The sequence below is a fragment of the Brassica napus genome, chromosome C5 (assembly GCF_020379485.1).
Source record: "Brassica napus cultivar Da-Ae chromosome C5, Da-Ae, whole genome shotgun sequence".
Classification (NCBI taxonomy): Eukaryota; Viridiplantae; Streptophyta; class Magnoliopsida; order Brassicales; family Brassicaceae; genus Brassica; species Brassica napus.
In genome coordinates, this window is record NC_063448.1 from 54,728,925 (window position 1) to 54,746,014 (window position 17,090).

The 17,090-nt window shown below is 33.0% G+C and overlaps 2 protein-coding genes and 1 long non-coding RNA gene across 4 annotated transcripts; 2 read left to right on the forward strand and 1 right to left on the reverse strand.

Annotated features, from left to right (window-relative positions):
- Positions 1-4,919, forward strand: LOC106453027 (sugar transporter ERD6-like 11). Of its 2 annotated transcripts, XM_013895239.3 has the most exons (18): positions 1-399; positions 534-596; positions 1,796-1,885; positions 2,040-2,099; positions 2,202-2,267; positions 2,360-2,425; positions 2,542-2,617; positions 2,767-2,831; positions 2,927-3,019; positions 3,119-3,199; positions 3,312-3,396; positions 3,502-3,545; positions 3,644-3,706; positions 3,845-3,904; positions 4,034-4,087; positions 4,168-4,227; positions 4,311-4,425; positions 4,693-4,919. In XM_013895239.3, the coding sequence occupies exons 1-18, from the start codon at positions 256-258 to the stop codon at positions 4,812-4,814; spliced, it is 1,407 nt and encodes a 468-aa protein (XP_013750693.1). In that variant the 5' UTR covers positions 1-255; the 3' UTR covers positions 4,815-4,919. The 2 variants fall into 2 exon arrangements, with proteins under 2 accessions (XP_013750693.1, XP_022559345.1); XM_022703624.2 differs by lacking the exon at positions 1,796-1,885.
- A 708-nt stretch (positions 4,920-5,627) lies between these two features.
- Positions 5,628-10,135, reverse strand: LOC106454341 (sugar transporter ERD6-like 9). The gene is made up of 17 exons (XM_048759462.1): positions 9,338-10,135; positions 8,700-8,762; positions 8,463-8,552; positions 8,307-8,366; positions 8,141-8,206; positions 7,992-8,057; positions 7,848-7,923; positions 7,667-7,731; positions 7,486-7,578; positions 7,234-7,305; positions 7,036-7,120; positions 6,887-6,930; positions 6,691-6,753; positions 6,481-6,594; positions 6,316-6,375; positions 6,092-6,206; positions 5,628-5,957 (listed from the first exon to the last, which is right to left on the reverse strand). The coding sequence occupies exons 1-17, from the start codon at positions 9,467-9,469 to the stop codon at positions 5,833-5,835; spliced, it is 1,389 nt and encodes a 462-aa protein (XP_048615419.1). The 5' UTR covers positions 9,470-10,135; the 3' UTR covers positions 5,628-5,832.
- A 3,529-nt stretch (positions 10,136-13,664) lies between these two features.
- On the forward strand, positions 13,665-15,431 carry LOC106382686. Its single transcript, XR_001276939.3, has 2 exons — positions 13,665-14,542; positions 15,071-15,431. It is a non-coding gene; the product is annotated as an uncharacterized LOC106382686 (long non-coding RNA).
- The last annotated feature ends 1,659 nt before the right edge of the window (positions 15,432-17,090 follow it).

Sequence of the window (17,090 nt, forward strand, 5' to 3'; positions counted from 1 at the left end):
CGATAACCAGCACAGTTGTGCTAATCAAGGACTTGAAACCCGCAAGTGACCACACACACACATCTCTCTTTATCTTTCTCTCTATGTCCCTCACTCTTTTCTGTTTATATCAACAAACAAGAAAATTTCTTGGGGATGTTTTTTTTTTAAAAGCTGGTTTTCAAATTCTTGGGGATGTTGTGAAAAGAAACTAAAATAGACAAGAAAATTTCTGGAAAGAAGGAAAGAGAGAGGACAGACTAATCTTTAAGAATAATGGTGGAAGAAGATAGAAGAAGCATGGAGGAAGGACTTATTCAGCAAAGGCATCAAAACGACATAGATGATCCTCGTGTTACCACTTGTGTTATACTCAGCACTTTTGTCGCTGTTTGTAGCTCCTTCAGCTTTGGCTGTGCTGTAAGATTCTCAATTTCTCTTTTTAACCTCAGTTATTATTTTCGCCTCCAATTTTTTGTCGGTTAATCAACAATTCTTATCAGTTAATCAAATTTAAATAATTCTGTTTGCTCTTAATTTATTGGATCTTAAAGGGTGGTTATACTTCAGGCGCTGAGTCTCAGATCATGAAAGAGTTAGACCTTTCTATTGCAGAAGTATGTATCTTCTCTCACTCTTTTGAAAATATAGTAGGCATTTATTAGAGCAATCTTAATCGTTGAAACTGTATTTGGGTATCTAAACAAAGCAAAAGAACAGTATTTTAAATATTTTTGTCTAAATAATTAAATTGCTATTTTTTTTTAAACATGAGCAGAAAAAAGCCACTTGGACAGTCAGAGATGTAGTTATGAAAGTTCTCTGCAAAAAATCTATTCTTGCTTTCTCTTTCTTCTTTTATTTTTTTTAAACAATTATAATGTTTAGATACCATGTGAGAGCTCTTCAATGGAGCTCTCTTACAATATATACCCCGATTGATTAATCGGACAGAAAAGTAATCTGAATTCATAATTACCATTGTTAGAAACTACGCTAGGCGCTAGTCGGGCGGCAATACCGGGCCTAGCGAGTTATAAAAAAATCGGGGATTAAACGGAGATTAATCGGGGCCTAGGTTTTAATACGATTTAATGTATTTATAATATGTTTATGTAATAAACATGATAATAATAGTTTTAATACGTGCATATATATATAAATATATGTGACAGATGGACGTAGAAGCACCACAGTCCAGCGGCTTATGATGTTTATGTAATCTTAGGAGGTAGTGTGTTCGATTCTCCAGCATCATATCTTTTCCACTATTTTTACATGTGCGATTTTGAAAAAAAAAAACTTAACTTGTCCCACATCGGTTAAGAATGAGGAAGAGAGGTGTTGAAGTCTCTTATAAATACAGGGACAAAGTCTACTTAATTCACAGACAAATGGGCTTTCGTTTTAAGGCCCAAAATTTGTCAACAAAGTCCAACTATTAAGCGCTTTAAATCAGTTTTAATCCGATTTTTTAGCGATTAATCGGTTACTTTATTGATTAATCGGTTTAACGATTTGTTGAACCGATTTGGTGAAATCGTGGCGGTTCGGTTCCGACGAGCGTCTAGTCGGCCGACTAATCGGCTAGGCGTCCGCGTTTTCGAACAGGGATAATTACTTCTAAGTTTTTCTGCATGTTTAATCAACTATCAGACCTGAGCCACAAACCTGATAAGTATTTAAGATTATCAAATTGATATTTAAGTGCAATGTATACCATCAAGAACCTTATATAGCAATCAAAATAATTATATCTTCCAAAGTCTCCAAAAATCTTGAGGGTAGCTCAGTATTTTTACTCATTATATTCCAGTTTTCAGCTTTTGGGTCCTTCCTGAATTTAGGAGCTGCATTGGGAGCCTTTTGCAGTGGTCAATTGGCAATCACCCTCGGCAGAAGACGCGTAATTACTTGCAATTTTGAACTTTTTCTTAAATCATATATTATGCACTTGTTAATTTTTGTCATACTAGTTTTTTAAAAATGTTTTTTTTCGTATTACTTAGATTCTAATTTTTCTTTATAATACTTTTTATCTTGGTGATGAACTGTTATAGACGTTGTGGGCCTGCGATTTGCTTTGCATTTTTGGTTGGCTCTCCATTGCTTTCGCAAAGGTGTATATCCGCAACAAAAAAACTTTAGTTTCATGGTTTGTAAGTATAAAGTTGGTCGTCAAAATATCTAACTAAATATTGTAATTATGCGGAAACGAAAAGGATGTCTTGTGGCTGGACGCAGGAAGGATTTCACTAGGCATAGGAGTCGGCTTGATTAGCTACGTGGTAACTGAGAAGTTGTTAATATTAATTTCATCTCTTATTTGATTTATTCTAGTTCACATTTTCATAAACACCACTGTTAATATCCAAACAAGGTACCTGTCTATATTGCGGAAATCACTCCAAAACATGTTCGTGGTGCATTTACTTCTTCGAACCAGGTGAAACACGAGCTATATATTTTAATGTTAAGAATAAAAGTATACTATATAAGTTAAATATAGTTAAGTTTCACCTTTGTATTGTAACTAACCGATATTTGTTTTTGGTTTTATAGCTTTTTCAAAACTGTGGACTGTCCCTTATTTATTTCTTTGGGACTGTGATTAATTGGCGGTTCCTGGCTATTATAGGTAATGAAAAATATTGTTGCAAGATATTTACAATTTTTTAGCAATAATACTTTATTATTGATCTTAGCATGTTGATTTTTGTTATTTAAAATTTTCAGTATTACATCAACACCATACCGATCTAGTTTAATTCTACTTTTCCTGTTCAGGTGCTCTTCCATGCGTCATTCAAGCGATCGGTATATACTTTATACCGGAATCGCCAAGATGGCTGGTTGGTATTTTTAAATATGTTTATATGGACCATAAGCATTCAAAGCTTTTTATTAAATTATCTAAATTTACTTTATTTATCGTTGGCATTTCCAGGCTAAAATCGGCTCAGGTAAAGATGTAGAACACTCTTTGCATCAACTCAGAGGGAGGGGCGCTGATGTTTCGGGTGAATCAGCTGAAATTCAGGTATGCTATATAAATATTAAATATTAGCTACTGAATATTCTTAGTATACTTTTTCTTATAAAGCAACCATTATTATATGCTTTTCATATTTATGTTCAGGTTATGACAAAAAGGCTTGAAGAAGATTCAAAGTCGAGTTTCTATGACATGTTTCAGAAGAAGTATAGACGAACTCTTGTGGTACGGTAACATATGTGGAAATACAGTGGATAAATCTATGTGTTTATTTTACAGTTGATGAAAATAATAAATTACTTTTCAAAAATTATTGTTTTATTTTATTTGTTTTCAGATTGGAATTGGTTTAATGTTGATACAACAATTATCTGGAGCTGCTGGAGTCACGTATTATTCAAATACTATATTTAGAAAAGCTGGTTTGAATATCAAAACTTAGACTTGTGTTAATTTATTAATATTTAAGCCAGAGTCCTAGTTATATTTAACAAATATTGGTACATCTAAAAAGTTATTCTCCACAGGCTTTTCAGAGACACTTGGGTCAATGATATTTGGTGTGTTCGTGGTGCGTGCCATATTATTAATAATATTAGAGATTGTATACTTTCCTTAAATCTACTTCGATTCTACTTTTTATGTTGTCTTCTTCTCTACTCTTTGTAGATCCCAAAAGCCTTGTTGGCTGTAATTTTTGTGGATAAATGGGGAAGACGACCACTCCTATTGGTTAGCACAAATATCCGGTTAATATTATACAGTACATAAATAGTTTTTTTTTTACTAAATATTATACATAAATAGTTAAGTACTAAACCATTTTCTTTCTACCATATTCATATACAATTTTTACAAAAACATTTGTAGGTTTCTGCTGCTGGAATGTCCATTGGATCCTTGCTTATTGGGGTTTGCTTCACGTTACAGGTTACTCTTGTTTTATTTTAATTTATACTGAATTAAAGAGGGAAAACTAGCATTATTACCTTCCTGTGCTTATATTATATTTTAAAACATTTTTTAAAAGATTTTGGTGTTTGTTCTGGCGATGGACAGGGAATGGATATTCTTCCTGAATTGACTGCAGTGGTCATCTTCATATGCATTCTGGTATAATCTTTCATTTATATACGGTTTTTGTATATCTGCGGTATGAATTTGTGGTAACAAAATTTTTAACCTTTGTCTAGGTCTACTTTGGATGTTTTGCCATCGGTGTAGGAGGGCTGCCCTGGGTCATTATGTCCGAGGTATATAAGTAAAAGGTTTTTATAGAATCAAGGGTGGAATAATAGTCATTTATCAAGAAAAAACGTTTATCATGTTCCTGCAGATTTTTCCGATCAATATTAAAGTTTCAGCTGGGACAATAGTGGCATTAACCTCATGGACCACTGGGTGGTTCGTGAGTTACGCTTTCAACTTTATGTTTGAATGGAGCGCACAAGGTCCTAATCTTCCCAACTATTTTTCAATTGATTTTAATAAGACTTTACTAATAAAAACAGTATATTGAGTCACCTAACCTTTTGAAAACAAATCCAAACCAAACATAAAATTAAGAGCAAATAGGTAGGCTGGATTTTTTTTTGGTTTCTTCTGTTCATATCAGCTTATATATTTTATTTAAAATTTTGACTTCTTTTGTCTTCTAAGTTAATTTTAATTTCGATGATGTCAATTACTTATTTTTGTAGTTTATGATAATTAAATAGGAACATTTTACATATTTGGGGTTGTCGGAGGAGCATCATTGGTTTTTATTTGGTTTCTCGTCCCGGAAACCAAAGGACAGTCACTGGAAGAATTACAAGCTTCGCTCACGGGGACAACTTGAAGACATATTTATGTTGTAATATGCTATTAAAATTATTTTTAGCAACCTATCAGTGATCCAAGTGGCTAGTGACATGCTTGATCAATGGAACATAATTTTTAGACTTTTCAGGGTAACGAGTAATCTACTATCTTTAGAAAAATAAAAATTGTGGAGTCCACTAACAAAGACGGTGGAAGCTGTAAACGTTAGTATTATAAAATTTGAACTGCATTAATTGAAACAACTAGTAGTTGGATTTAGCCCTTCTCGAAATGTGCAAAGGCTAGCTCTCTCATTCACTGAACCAGGACACAAAAAGAAAGGTACATCGTGATTAGCATTGGTAGTTGTTCACATGAAACGTGTATATGTCTGAGTATGACTAATACAGTATTATCATTCATCAATCATTGTATCATCTTCCCGCTTTTAGGTTAGACGGTTTAGTTGGTTTGGTTCGAATTTTCACGACGATGCAATGAACCTGAAACATGGGGCTTCCTAGCAATCATGTTTGTTTTGACCAGAAAAACTGGCATGATTGATGTCAAACATTAAAAAAAAAAATGCAAAATCCAATCTGATTCGATCTCACGCGCACACATACACACACAAAGCTGAGTTCAATTCATAAATATAAAGCCCAAACTATTATTGCCACACCCCAAGTCTGAAATGAGCCCAATTAAGTTGGTTCTTATTCTTATCCGTTAATCATGGTATGATTTAGTTGCATAATTTATTACCTGACTAATATGAACGACTCACCAAATCTATTTTATAGCTAGAAGGTTGCAATATTATATGTTTCAGTATATGGAGGTGTCTTTAAAAAAAAATGTGTATGCTAAAATTACCGGGGTCATATAAAATTGAAAACTGGCAGAAACGAAAGACACTACAAGACAAGTAAAAAATGAAATTTAGAACGAAACAGACATTTAGAAGGATAAAAGTCGACCACTCGAAATCCATCATATAATTCTACAGTATTTATAAAAATCGTTTAATATCAGTTTTACCGCCACATTTAGGATCAACTCTGAATATTAGCATGAGGAAGTTGAATTTCTTCTAAGGATAGTCCACGAGTTTCAGGCACCAAACACCATGCGAATAAAATTGTTAATCCACTTATCATGGCGAATATACTAAAAGTACCTGTAATTAAAATTTACAAAAGCAATTTAAAAACCATAAGTGGTCATTTCAATCGTGAATTTCATAACTACTAGTACAATATAAGAAGAATAATTATATCTAAAATATTTAAAGATAGTTCCATAAATAAGCACCTGGTTGACTCCAAATAAGCATAAAATTGAAGCAGTAGCTGACGATCCAACCGGTAAACCAATTCGTGATGGCTACTAAACTCCCAGCTACTGCTTTCATGTCCATCGGAAATATCTGTATAAAAATAGCTAACATCATTTATATTTAATATGATAACGAACAATTTATAAACAAAACGTTTGCTTAAACATGTAAAAAATATTTTATATATATGTGGATATACCTCAGACATTATAATCCATGGTAGTGCTCCTAGTCCAGCTGCGAACATCATATTGAATGTCTGTTTGGATATGTGGATAATACCAAAAACTAAAAAGTTTTTAACTGTTCTAACTAAACAAAAAGAATAACAATATATTTAAAAAAAAAAATTATTTGAATTTACCAATACTCCTATGAATGCCATGGTGGGTGTAAAATTTACAAACCCAGGGACACCTTTCAATCCAAACGATAATGCAAGAAAGATACAACTTAAACATAGCCCTAGTGCTGATACCTGCAATTTGTGCATTAAATTATATTTATATACTTGTTTTAAAAAACTAATTAATCTATTAACAAACTTAAGTAAATTCTATAAAAACATTCTAACCATCAGAAGTGGTCGTCTTCCCCATCGCTCCACAAGTATCAGACCCAATATAGCTTTTGGTACCTATCATGGTATATCATTGATACGTCATTGAAATGCGCTACAATTTCATAACCAACTCAATGTATCCAGGGGTGAAGTGTAAATAACAACAAATAAAATAGACAGATTTTATGAAAACTTTACAACTACGTACCACAACCATTGACAACACTGTCATTCCAATCCGCGAAGGAAACCCTTAAGAGTTCAAAGTATTAATTTCATCATTTATAACAACAAAGGATTGAAAGACATAATAATCATTGAATAACTAATGATATATATATCTAAATAAAAAATTACCGGCAAGCTCAAATATGCTGCCTGCGTAATAAGATATTCCTGCACTTCCAGATAATTGCTGCAGAAGCATTAAACCCACACCGATCTAAACATAATTAACCATATACAAAGATCAAGTTAGTTAATTATATTTTATTCAAATTGCTTTAGTAATAACTTTTTTTTTTTGCTGCTAATGAATGAGACTCCTTTTCTTACTGTAAGTTGACGAGTATATTTCTTTTTGAAAAGACTTCCCATGCTGACATTTGCGGTAGCATCAACACAAATCTACAAATTTGCATATATATATATAAATAAGATGTTTTTCATGAAGACAAGTATTAAAAGTGATCGTCATCTTTCCAAAATGAAACCTAGTTTTCTTATATAGAATTGCTTACAAAATAATATAATAATAATAAATGTTAGATAGTTAAACCTAGTTTTGGTAAGTATACGCATGTGTACCATGATTTCACGAGTTTCCTTCATAACATTAGCTTCTTTTCCTCTTAACTTCTGAAGAACAACTTTACATTCTTCATCACCACCTTCTCTTGCCTAGCAAAATCCCATTAATATTTTTTGCTTGGCAAATTGTTAATAAAACGAACTTAGAGAAGTATATGATACGGTTCATATGACTAACCAGCCATCTTGGAGACTCGGGGATGAAAAACAATCCAAAGAACTGTATCAAGCATGGGATAATTCCTGAAGATGTTAAAGTCTAATTAGTTAAATATTTTAATATAATAAATTAAAATTTTGATCAGTGAGTCATATGGAAGGATTGAGACAAATAAATAATATCAGTGTGAAAAAATCACCGATAAGGGCTATCGTTCTCCATGCCATGAAATTTCCAAGATAATATACGGTTGCCAGCCCACAATTTTGCAACAACTGTAAAATAAAAATTATAACATTATTAGCTAAACGTAGATCAATATATATTTAAAGATATATATTACCTGATTGCTAAATGTAAAAGTGCCTCGCACATTTTTGGGAGTTATTTCTGCGATATATACAGGAATCTAAAAAACAAGGATTGTTACAAGTTTAGAGATGGTAATTTATTCTTTTCAAATTATTAAAAAAAAATCTAAAACTTTCTTACCACATAGCTAATGAGACCAACTCCAATTCCCACAAAGAATCGTCCCAGATCTAGCCAAATAACATTCTATTGGAAAATAAGTTATAATCACAAGATTAGAGATTTAGTTTATGAAGCAATAATATAATAATTATATAATTAGATGAAACGTGACTTGTGAAGAAACCTTGGCTAGTGCAATTGCAAGCCATCCACTTATGCAGAATCCCTCGGCGAGCCACAAAGTCTGGAAATAATAAAATAAAAGGTTTGAGAGGTTTACGATTACATTAATATATATGGACAAATATAAAGGATGGGGTTAAGATAATGCTTCTCTAACCATCTTACGGCCAAATGCATCTGCACTTTTGGCGCTAAATATTGCACCGATCATTCCTCCAAAAGTCAATAGCGAACCAAATACTGAAAACTGTGAAATATATTTGAATTATAACTTCAGTTAGATAATTTTCTGAGATGATTTTTTTTTATGATATGTTTTTCTTGTTAAAGCTTACGTGAATTAGCTATGAGCATATAAATAAATAAAAGTTTAATGAAACTGATAGAGACTTACTTGTGCTATTGAAAGATCAAGATCTTCCATTATGGAAGACATTGTACCGGCAGTATAACCTAACTGGTTCCCATAAAAATAACTGAAATTCATGAATATCGATCTAAATAAACTAAAGACAGTTGGGATATTTTATTTAGAATACTTCAAAGCAAATAAACAAAATATCTTACAGAATAACGTAGTTATGTGCTCCAAAAAAAAAATAACGTAGTTAGCGGTATATGACCATGTAATTTTGTTCCTCTCCGATTCCTAGAAATTAGGTTTGGTCGTCTAAAGTCGCTATAAACCGACACAGTTGAAATTTCGATATCAAACGTATATTGCTTCGAAATTTACGATGACTAGCTAGAAGGCTTTTAACAAAAAGAAGTCTGGCTAGAAATTAGGTTTGGTTGTCCCACGTTGTTAAACCTCCTTTAATTTTGTAATTTTAAAAAATCAATTCATTTTCTGAAAATTTCAAAACTTTTTCAGTTGACATGCAAATGGCCACTATTTACTCCATTAACGTACATATATATAAGATTTCTAGAAAAAAGGTGTATTAGTAATCAAAACAAAACTTTAGAATTCTTCAAATATGCCCCATCATATATTTATGTTTCGAGAAAGAGATAGAGTTGGAAACATACTGCAACGCCAAAGGTGAAGGAAGCAGAGACAATAATGAAAGTGGTAAAAACAAGAAGTGGAGTTGTATTTGCAGATGTTTCTTCCTTATTTACGAGTAATAATCCTTTCTCAATACTATTCTCTCCCTCCATTTTCTTAGCTCAAAGTCTAAAGAATTGAAAAGATCTCAAAAATCAAGAGCAATAGAAAGAAAGAAAGAGCAAGAGCGATATATAGATCAAATGAGAACTATGCTTTTCTTTTTATGGATTTCTTAGATGCTTTGACCTCTTTCTTTACTGTACACACATTAAATATTATAATTAAAACACGAGGATTACTTGACTTACAGTTCCATAAACTTTTTGAGCCATCTATTTATCTACCTAACGAAGTACTGGTTGTTTATATTAGTGCTCATACGTAACATCATGTCTAATATAATCAATTTGGTTATAACAGAAATAAGAAAGAAGAAATAAGGATAACACTAGAAATATTCAATTGGGAAGCTTTTCCAAAATTGTAGGATTTGTTCCTGAAAGCATTTACCGTATTAAAAACAGAATTCTGTGGAATAATAATAATAATAATAATGGTTAAAAGATCATTAATTATAAATATTACTTTCATATACATTGGCGAGATTATATACACATACATATATATTATATTGCTGGTAAAAGAATTACAATTTAAGAACTAATTAACCAAAATGCGCGTAAGAAATGAACAGGAACTGAGGAATAAAACACTATAAAATTTTGTTTAATTATGTTATTTCAACTTTATTAACACCTTTGGATACTATTGGCATTGGAAGTACCGTTGGAAAAAAACAAAATTTTGTTCTTCTTTTTCCCTCAACAACTGTTGTCTTCTTTTATTGAATGAGTTATAAGATGTGCGTGTGTCATGTTGCCAAGTGCTGATGCCAGCCTTTCTATAATATCCATCTCATTGGCATGCCTACGTACAGTTTGCTTGTTTGCTAGACTTAGATATAGACAAGGGAGATTATTCGAAAATAATGTCACGTCCCGAAATAATTATTTAAACTTTAACTAGTTTTAATTCTTTGTCTATTATGAATAAGATACGCGAATGTTGCTTGATCTTTTTTTGCCTAAAAATGTTGCTTGCTCTTACAACTCAAGATGCGCCAGCTCCACCAAATAGCCATCTTGAGGTAAGTAAGGAATCAAATTTGGTTGAACGAGTTACTACTGTGGACGACCTAATTGCCTTGGCTACTATTACGGAACTTGAGAACATGTATGTACCTCCTACACTTGTTTGTATTAATGAAGCTATTGAGTCTCCGACTATGGATTCTGCTCTAGCATTGTCATTCTCTCATACTTCGATCGCTCCAGCACCACTTGCGGTCGAAAGAGAAGTTAGTGAAATAGCTGAGGCGGTTTTAGGTTCAAACAAGTTTGCTTCCCTGATTTCTTTGGAAGGAGAAGAAGAAGAAGAAGAAGGAGAAGAAGAAGAAGATCCAACAAGCTCTTTGGAGTTGAGTTCGATGGATCTTATGTGGCCTTCTGAAAGAAGATTTCTTCGAGAAAGACCGGTTAAACCGTCAACCAAGACTAAAGAGATGCAGTTACAGTACACGGGTCGCGGACGAGGAAACCGCGGTAGAGGAAATCGTGGACGCGGAAGCGGCTAAGTGTATTTTATCCTACCACTTAAGTGATTCGAAACTGATGTTTTCGATTGTTTATGGGTTTGTTATTATCCACTTGCTTTGTAAAAGCTTGTTGGACCTTATGATTTCGATCATTTCTTGAAACCGTTTTAATAAAAAAAAAAGAAAAAAAAAAAACCAATTTGACATTAATCTATTTTATATATTTGATTTTTTAAAATCTGGCTACGCAACTTCATCCCCACACGTCTTCCTATTGGTAGTTCGAGATTATTAGATTAAATAGTTGTAAGCGACTAAGTCTTCCAAGTTCTCCATTCAATTCCGTGATCGTTGTGTAAAAACCTATTAAATTGATTAGTCGTTTGTGTTGTATTACATGGTCACATGTGGACGTCTATTTAGCCTCTTCTGAACATTTTAGTTATTTTCCATAAAAAGGCATTTCTGTTCTAGTACAGAACAAACCTATTATATGTTATACTACATAACAAAGCTGATATGTTGTGGAGTTGGTATTCTACATATTATCAAAAATGAAATTCGCATAAAAGACGTTTTATATTTGATATTAGAAAAAGAATAAACATGGAAGTATATACTTCGAACCTTTAAAACAATCATGGGTGTATATATATATAGAATGTTTATGATTCTATTTATTTAAACCATACAAACTAAAGTATGGTGTTCAAAAATATATCACACAGCTATTATACTTTGCTTTGTAAAAGAACATGGTATTAATCACTAGTGATATATATATATAATATGTAAATATATACATTCTGGGCCAACTCGAACCAGTGATAATATTATTATATTTTTTTTTGTAAACTGGCTTTGACCAGTGATAATAATTCAGCGTGAGTAACAAAAAAAACGACAGACATTGAAAAGTGAATATGGAATACGCATGTCCAAATTATAGTTCTACAAGAAACTTATTAAGAAACACCAAAATGTCGTAACTTGTCGTTCATTTTCAATTAATCACGCGATGTTCTTGTTGAAAGTTTAGAAAAAACTAAATCCCTTTGAACTTGTTAAGGAATATATATATATATATATATATATATATATATATATATATATATATATATATATATATATATATATGTGTGTATGTTTACGCAGCTATACATTACGGTATACGTAATTATCATTTCTCTAGAAGTAAATGATAAAATAAGGTACATGCACGCAACAAGGCGACCCTCGATAATAATACAAACATATTATACCTCCCTAAAGGTCCTGATTTCATAGTCAATACTACTATTTAGCAAAAAAATATTTAATGCTACCAAGAAAACCTATCAAATAAATAAAACAACCCCAATATATAGGCAGTAGGAGGTGGGATCATGCCAATTCTTTATTAGCTCAATAGCTCCTTCACGCGTTTTATTATTTTAATCTAGTTTTTTTTACTAAAAACTATATATATAGTCAACAAAAGATCTTAGTAATTCTTGTTCGTTAATCATATGTGTGAAAATAATAACAATAATAGTTTTAAAGAAACTTTACAGGGTATGTTTTTTCCTTATTAAACAACTTTATAAGAGCATCCGCAATGGTGGACTCCTTCTTGGAGTCCTTATCATTATTATATTAATTTTTTTTTTTTTTTGTTTGAATAGTTAAGGATTCTAGTCAAAATAAATGTGTCCAATGGTGATCTCCAATTAAGAGTTCTTAGAAATAAAAAAATAATTTTTTTTTAAATTGAAACTGAAATTTTATTAATTGCATGATTAAAAATAAATATACCAGAAAAGAGAAGTTTAAAAATGTATAAGTTTAAAAACTATAACTTTTTCAATTTCAATTTCAGTATCATTTTCTCAGAACATTTGCTCAATACTTTGACAATGGCCTCCAAATACAATGCATGGAACGCATGAGTTATAGCTGCAACACAGATCATCATCAATGGCCATAAACATAGAGAGAGTAACAAAAACAGCTTTACTTACCTCTTCTTCTTAACTTCCAGGTATCAAGGTCAGCAGGTATCAACCCTTTTCCCATGACGGGCTCTAAGATCTCAGCAAGAACTCCCTAAAGAAAAACACAAAGAAAAGTTACTTGATGGTGGTACCAAAAAAAAACAAAACAAAGACACTGACTGACTCCATTACCTTGTCATAGGAAAACGAGTTCTCTCTGAGGACATGCCGCAACAATAGGATCAGAGATGACAACAAATGCCTTTGGACCAAACACAAGTTTGTAAACTCCTCCATGCTTTAAAACAAGAACATCACAGAATCAAAACAACAAAGTTCTCAACATTAAGATGTAAATCAGAGTAAGTCTTAATAGTATATACCTCCATGAACCAGTCGTAGAGGGATAAAAAGAGAGGCTTCCCAAACAAATCAGAGACAGCTCCTTCAGCAGTGGGCATTGAACCCAAACTTCCACCGTTTAACAGGTTTGTAAAAAGGTTGCTCGCATTGTCCAGAATATTACAACTACTCTTTGGCTCTTTGGTATTAGTTGATTGGCACCTAAAAACGTCACCCACAAAAACCAAACTCCATTATTACTAGCAACACAAGTCTCTTACTTTGTGTCTTCTCTAGTTCTGTTATTCACATATCCACAATAAAAATCTACTAAAGCTATCGACTTTAGCCATCTTTACCACAAACATCTATAGATTTAAGCAAAGAGCTTCAAAAATCTAATCAATCTATAACTAATCGAAAGTAGAGAAACCCACCTGATGGAAAGAGAGGGTCTCTGTGAATTTCCAGTTTGAGGGTAGAAACCGAAGAGGCAAAGATCGCTCCTACCCACAGGAAGACCACCACCATGGAAGGAGCTCGAAGGGGCAGAGGAAAGGAAAGACATGGCTGCCATCTTCAGATGAAGCCGAAAGGAAAGACATGGCTGCCATCTTCAGGGGCAGCGGAAAGGAAAGACATGGCTCCACATGGCTCGATCCACATAGAAATCAATCAGAGAGCTACAAATCTAGCATAAAATCAAAGGAAAGAAAACGAAGAAGGAGATGGACAGAAATCAATGAGAGAGTCAAGCCGCCACGTAGACAAGGATTTGATCCTTAAATTTCTTATTTACGGATCAATCCTTGTATTATGTTGCTCAAATAATAGTTTTTTAATTTGATAAACATTGGATGTGGAGCTAAGGATCCTTAACGGACCCCCATTGCAGATGGTCTAAGTTAGTTTCAGATTTCGTAACAACTGAGACCACCTCCATCGGCAGTTATAAAAGGAGGTTCTAAGCAAAAGACAAAAAAAAATGAAAAAGAAAATAAAAACACAGAATCGATGTTTAATTTGAGATTTTTAGAGTGTGTAAGAACCCCTTACGTGTTCCTTTGGTAATGGATAATCCATTTTCTCTCTCGTTCGATCTCCTTCTTCGTTTGATTCGTTTGATTCCTCCTCCAACCTCAATAACTCCATCTTCTTTTTCACTTCTGATCTCGATTTCCTTTTTTGTTTGATTCGTTTGATTCCTTCTCTGCAGTTACGATCGTTTCTCCTCTCGAACCATCTTCTTCAACGCGTTTGACTCTTCTTCTCTGGTAAGCTCTCTCTCTCCCTCTCTCTCTCTCTCATTTCTTCTTCTCCGTTGACAGGTCATATTTTATCTGAAGCTTGTTCCCTCTCTCTCTCTCTCTCTCTCTCTCTCTTGTTTCTTCTTCAACGTTCCGTCCATAGATCATATTTACTCTGAAGATATTTTTTAGTTTCTGTTTGATTCCTGCAATCTATGTTCATGTGATAGCTAGAATCGCGTTTGACCGATCATGGCTTAAAGGCTAGATACTAGATAGCATCTTCGTTCGTATGTTCATGTTATCTTTCTCCGTTTAGGTTTCGGGGAATCTATGTGTACATTACCGTCGATTCCTAAGACGTTACGATGAACAATAGAAGCTGATCATATTAACGATGATCTCTCTGTGACTTTATTTTTTATTGTTGTTCAGATTGGAATTGTGATAAGCTTGTGTAATCGAGAATCTGTTGCTTGCTTCGATAGTTCAGCAAAATACTTATTGTTTTACTGTATGAATCAGAGTAATCAATTTGCTCTGTTCTTTGTTTAGTATCTGAGTTAGCAATGAAGTCAGGAGGATCATGATTGAACCCAAACGCAGCAGCTTACGCACCACTCTCCAAAAGAGAAGGTGATTATTCAAAGCATGTTGCTGCTGATGCAGCCACACATGACGTTCAGCACCAACAACCCTATGGTTATAGAGTCCAAGGGAATGGAAGTTCTCCAGACGCTCACATGAGGGATGATGATTCGGAGACTGATATGGAGATGGAGTTCCTTTTGGCCAACTCCATCTCCGTGATGTTTGTCAGATGAGTCTATCTGTGATGTTTACTTAGCCAACTTGAGGTAAACTTATTTCACTAGTATCCATCTCACACTTAAATTACACCTAGGGTAGATTGTCCACAACGCTTTGTTTCTCTGTGGAAAAAGAGAGAGAGAGAGAGAGAGAGAGAGAGTACATTTGTATAGATTTTGAATTTCAAGCTTGGGTGTTGTAGATTAGGATTCTTCTTATGGTATAAAAAGTTGCTTCCATTTTGAAAAATTCAACTTCTAAAATTTTTTTTTTAAGAACTTCAAAGAGGTTCTCCCATTGGACCGTGACAAATTTTATTACATTAGCAAAGGTTCTAAACTTCACAAATTACAAAATTAACGTAACTATTAAACTAATCATTAGAACCATTGGACATGCTCTGATGTATTGGAAAGGAAGGAACAATTAAAAAAAAATTGTTCATCAACAACTTTATCTAGAAATCCATGTTGCCTCTGGAAAAACATGGCAAACGAACAATTTTATCAATTGTATGTTTGTAAGATGTGCGTCTCATGTTAATAACCTTACCGTTTCCATAAATATAGCTTGGGCTTACATAAAAGACCTTAGAAGACCACCTTCTTTGCAAAAAAGAATAATAAAAAGAATGGTAGTAGATTTGGTAAATGGCAAAGATTTGGTTATCTAATCCAGAGCCGCGTTACATTCCTTCTTTGCAAAAAAGAATAATAAAAAGAATGGTAGTAGATTTGGTAAATGGCAAAGATTTGGTTATCTAATCCAGAGCCGCGTTACATTTCTGATTTGCGCTTGTGGCGCCTTGCCGTAATTGTATTTTTTAATGTCTCTCTGTCAATCAGCTTGAAGATAACCGGTGGAGGAATGACTTGATGATTGTGGAGAACATTGTTTCTCTGTCGGTTTTTATGAGCGGCTTAAAGCCAATTGATAACATGTTATTTTTTTCTGCTGAATTTACTTCTTTATTCACCTCGACATCCTTTGACATCATCAACTTGAGCATAAAAGGGAAGGAAATGCTCGATAAATGATTGACATGTTGTTATGTGACAGGGTTTTGATAACTTTAATTTCCGGTATGGCTGAAATTTTTTTAAAAAAAACTTGCGATCTCTAGCTGCATTATTAGTTCGTAACCAGATTCCGGGGATTTAATAAGTTAATTTCCAGTTTACATTCTTGTAGTGTTTTGAACATGATACTAATATGTTTACACTGTTCCGAAGGTCCCGGGCTCAGTCATCTTTGTCGCGTTATATCATGCTTTTTATATATCAGAGCACAATTGTATAAACACTTGTAACGAAAGGATATTTCCAACCCAACTCCAAAACACTATTTTGATGTGAAATTATAGTGTTACATTAAAATAGTATAATTTTTAGTGTTGGGTTAAAGAGTTTTAGTGTGAAAATTACACTAAAATAGTGTTTTGAAAATGAAAAATTTTTAGTGATGAAATCACACTAAAATAGTGTAATCTTGACACTATAATATAATCATGTTATCGTAAACAAAGAGGAACATAGGTGATATATTATGTAGAAAAAGATTAATTTGCTTAATATATACTCCCTATGTTTCATTATAAGTGTCGTTTTAGGTTTCGGCACGCGGATTAAGGAAACAATAAAATTTGTACATTTACTATAAAAACAATATTACCTATACAACTAACCATATTTCAACCAATAGAAAAATAAATTTTGCATTGAAAATAAAAAATGACACTTATTTTGTAACGAAAAAAATTCTCTAA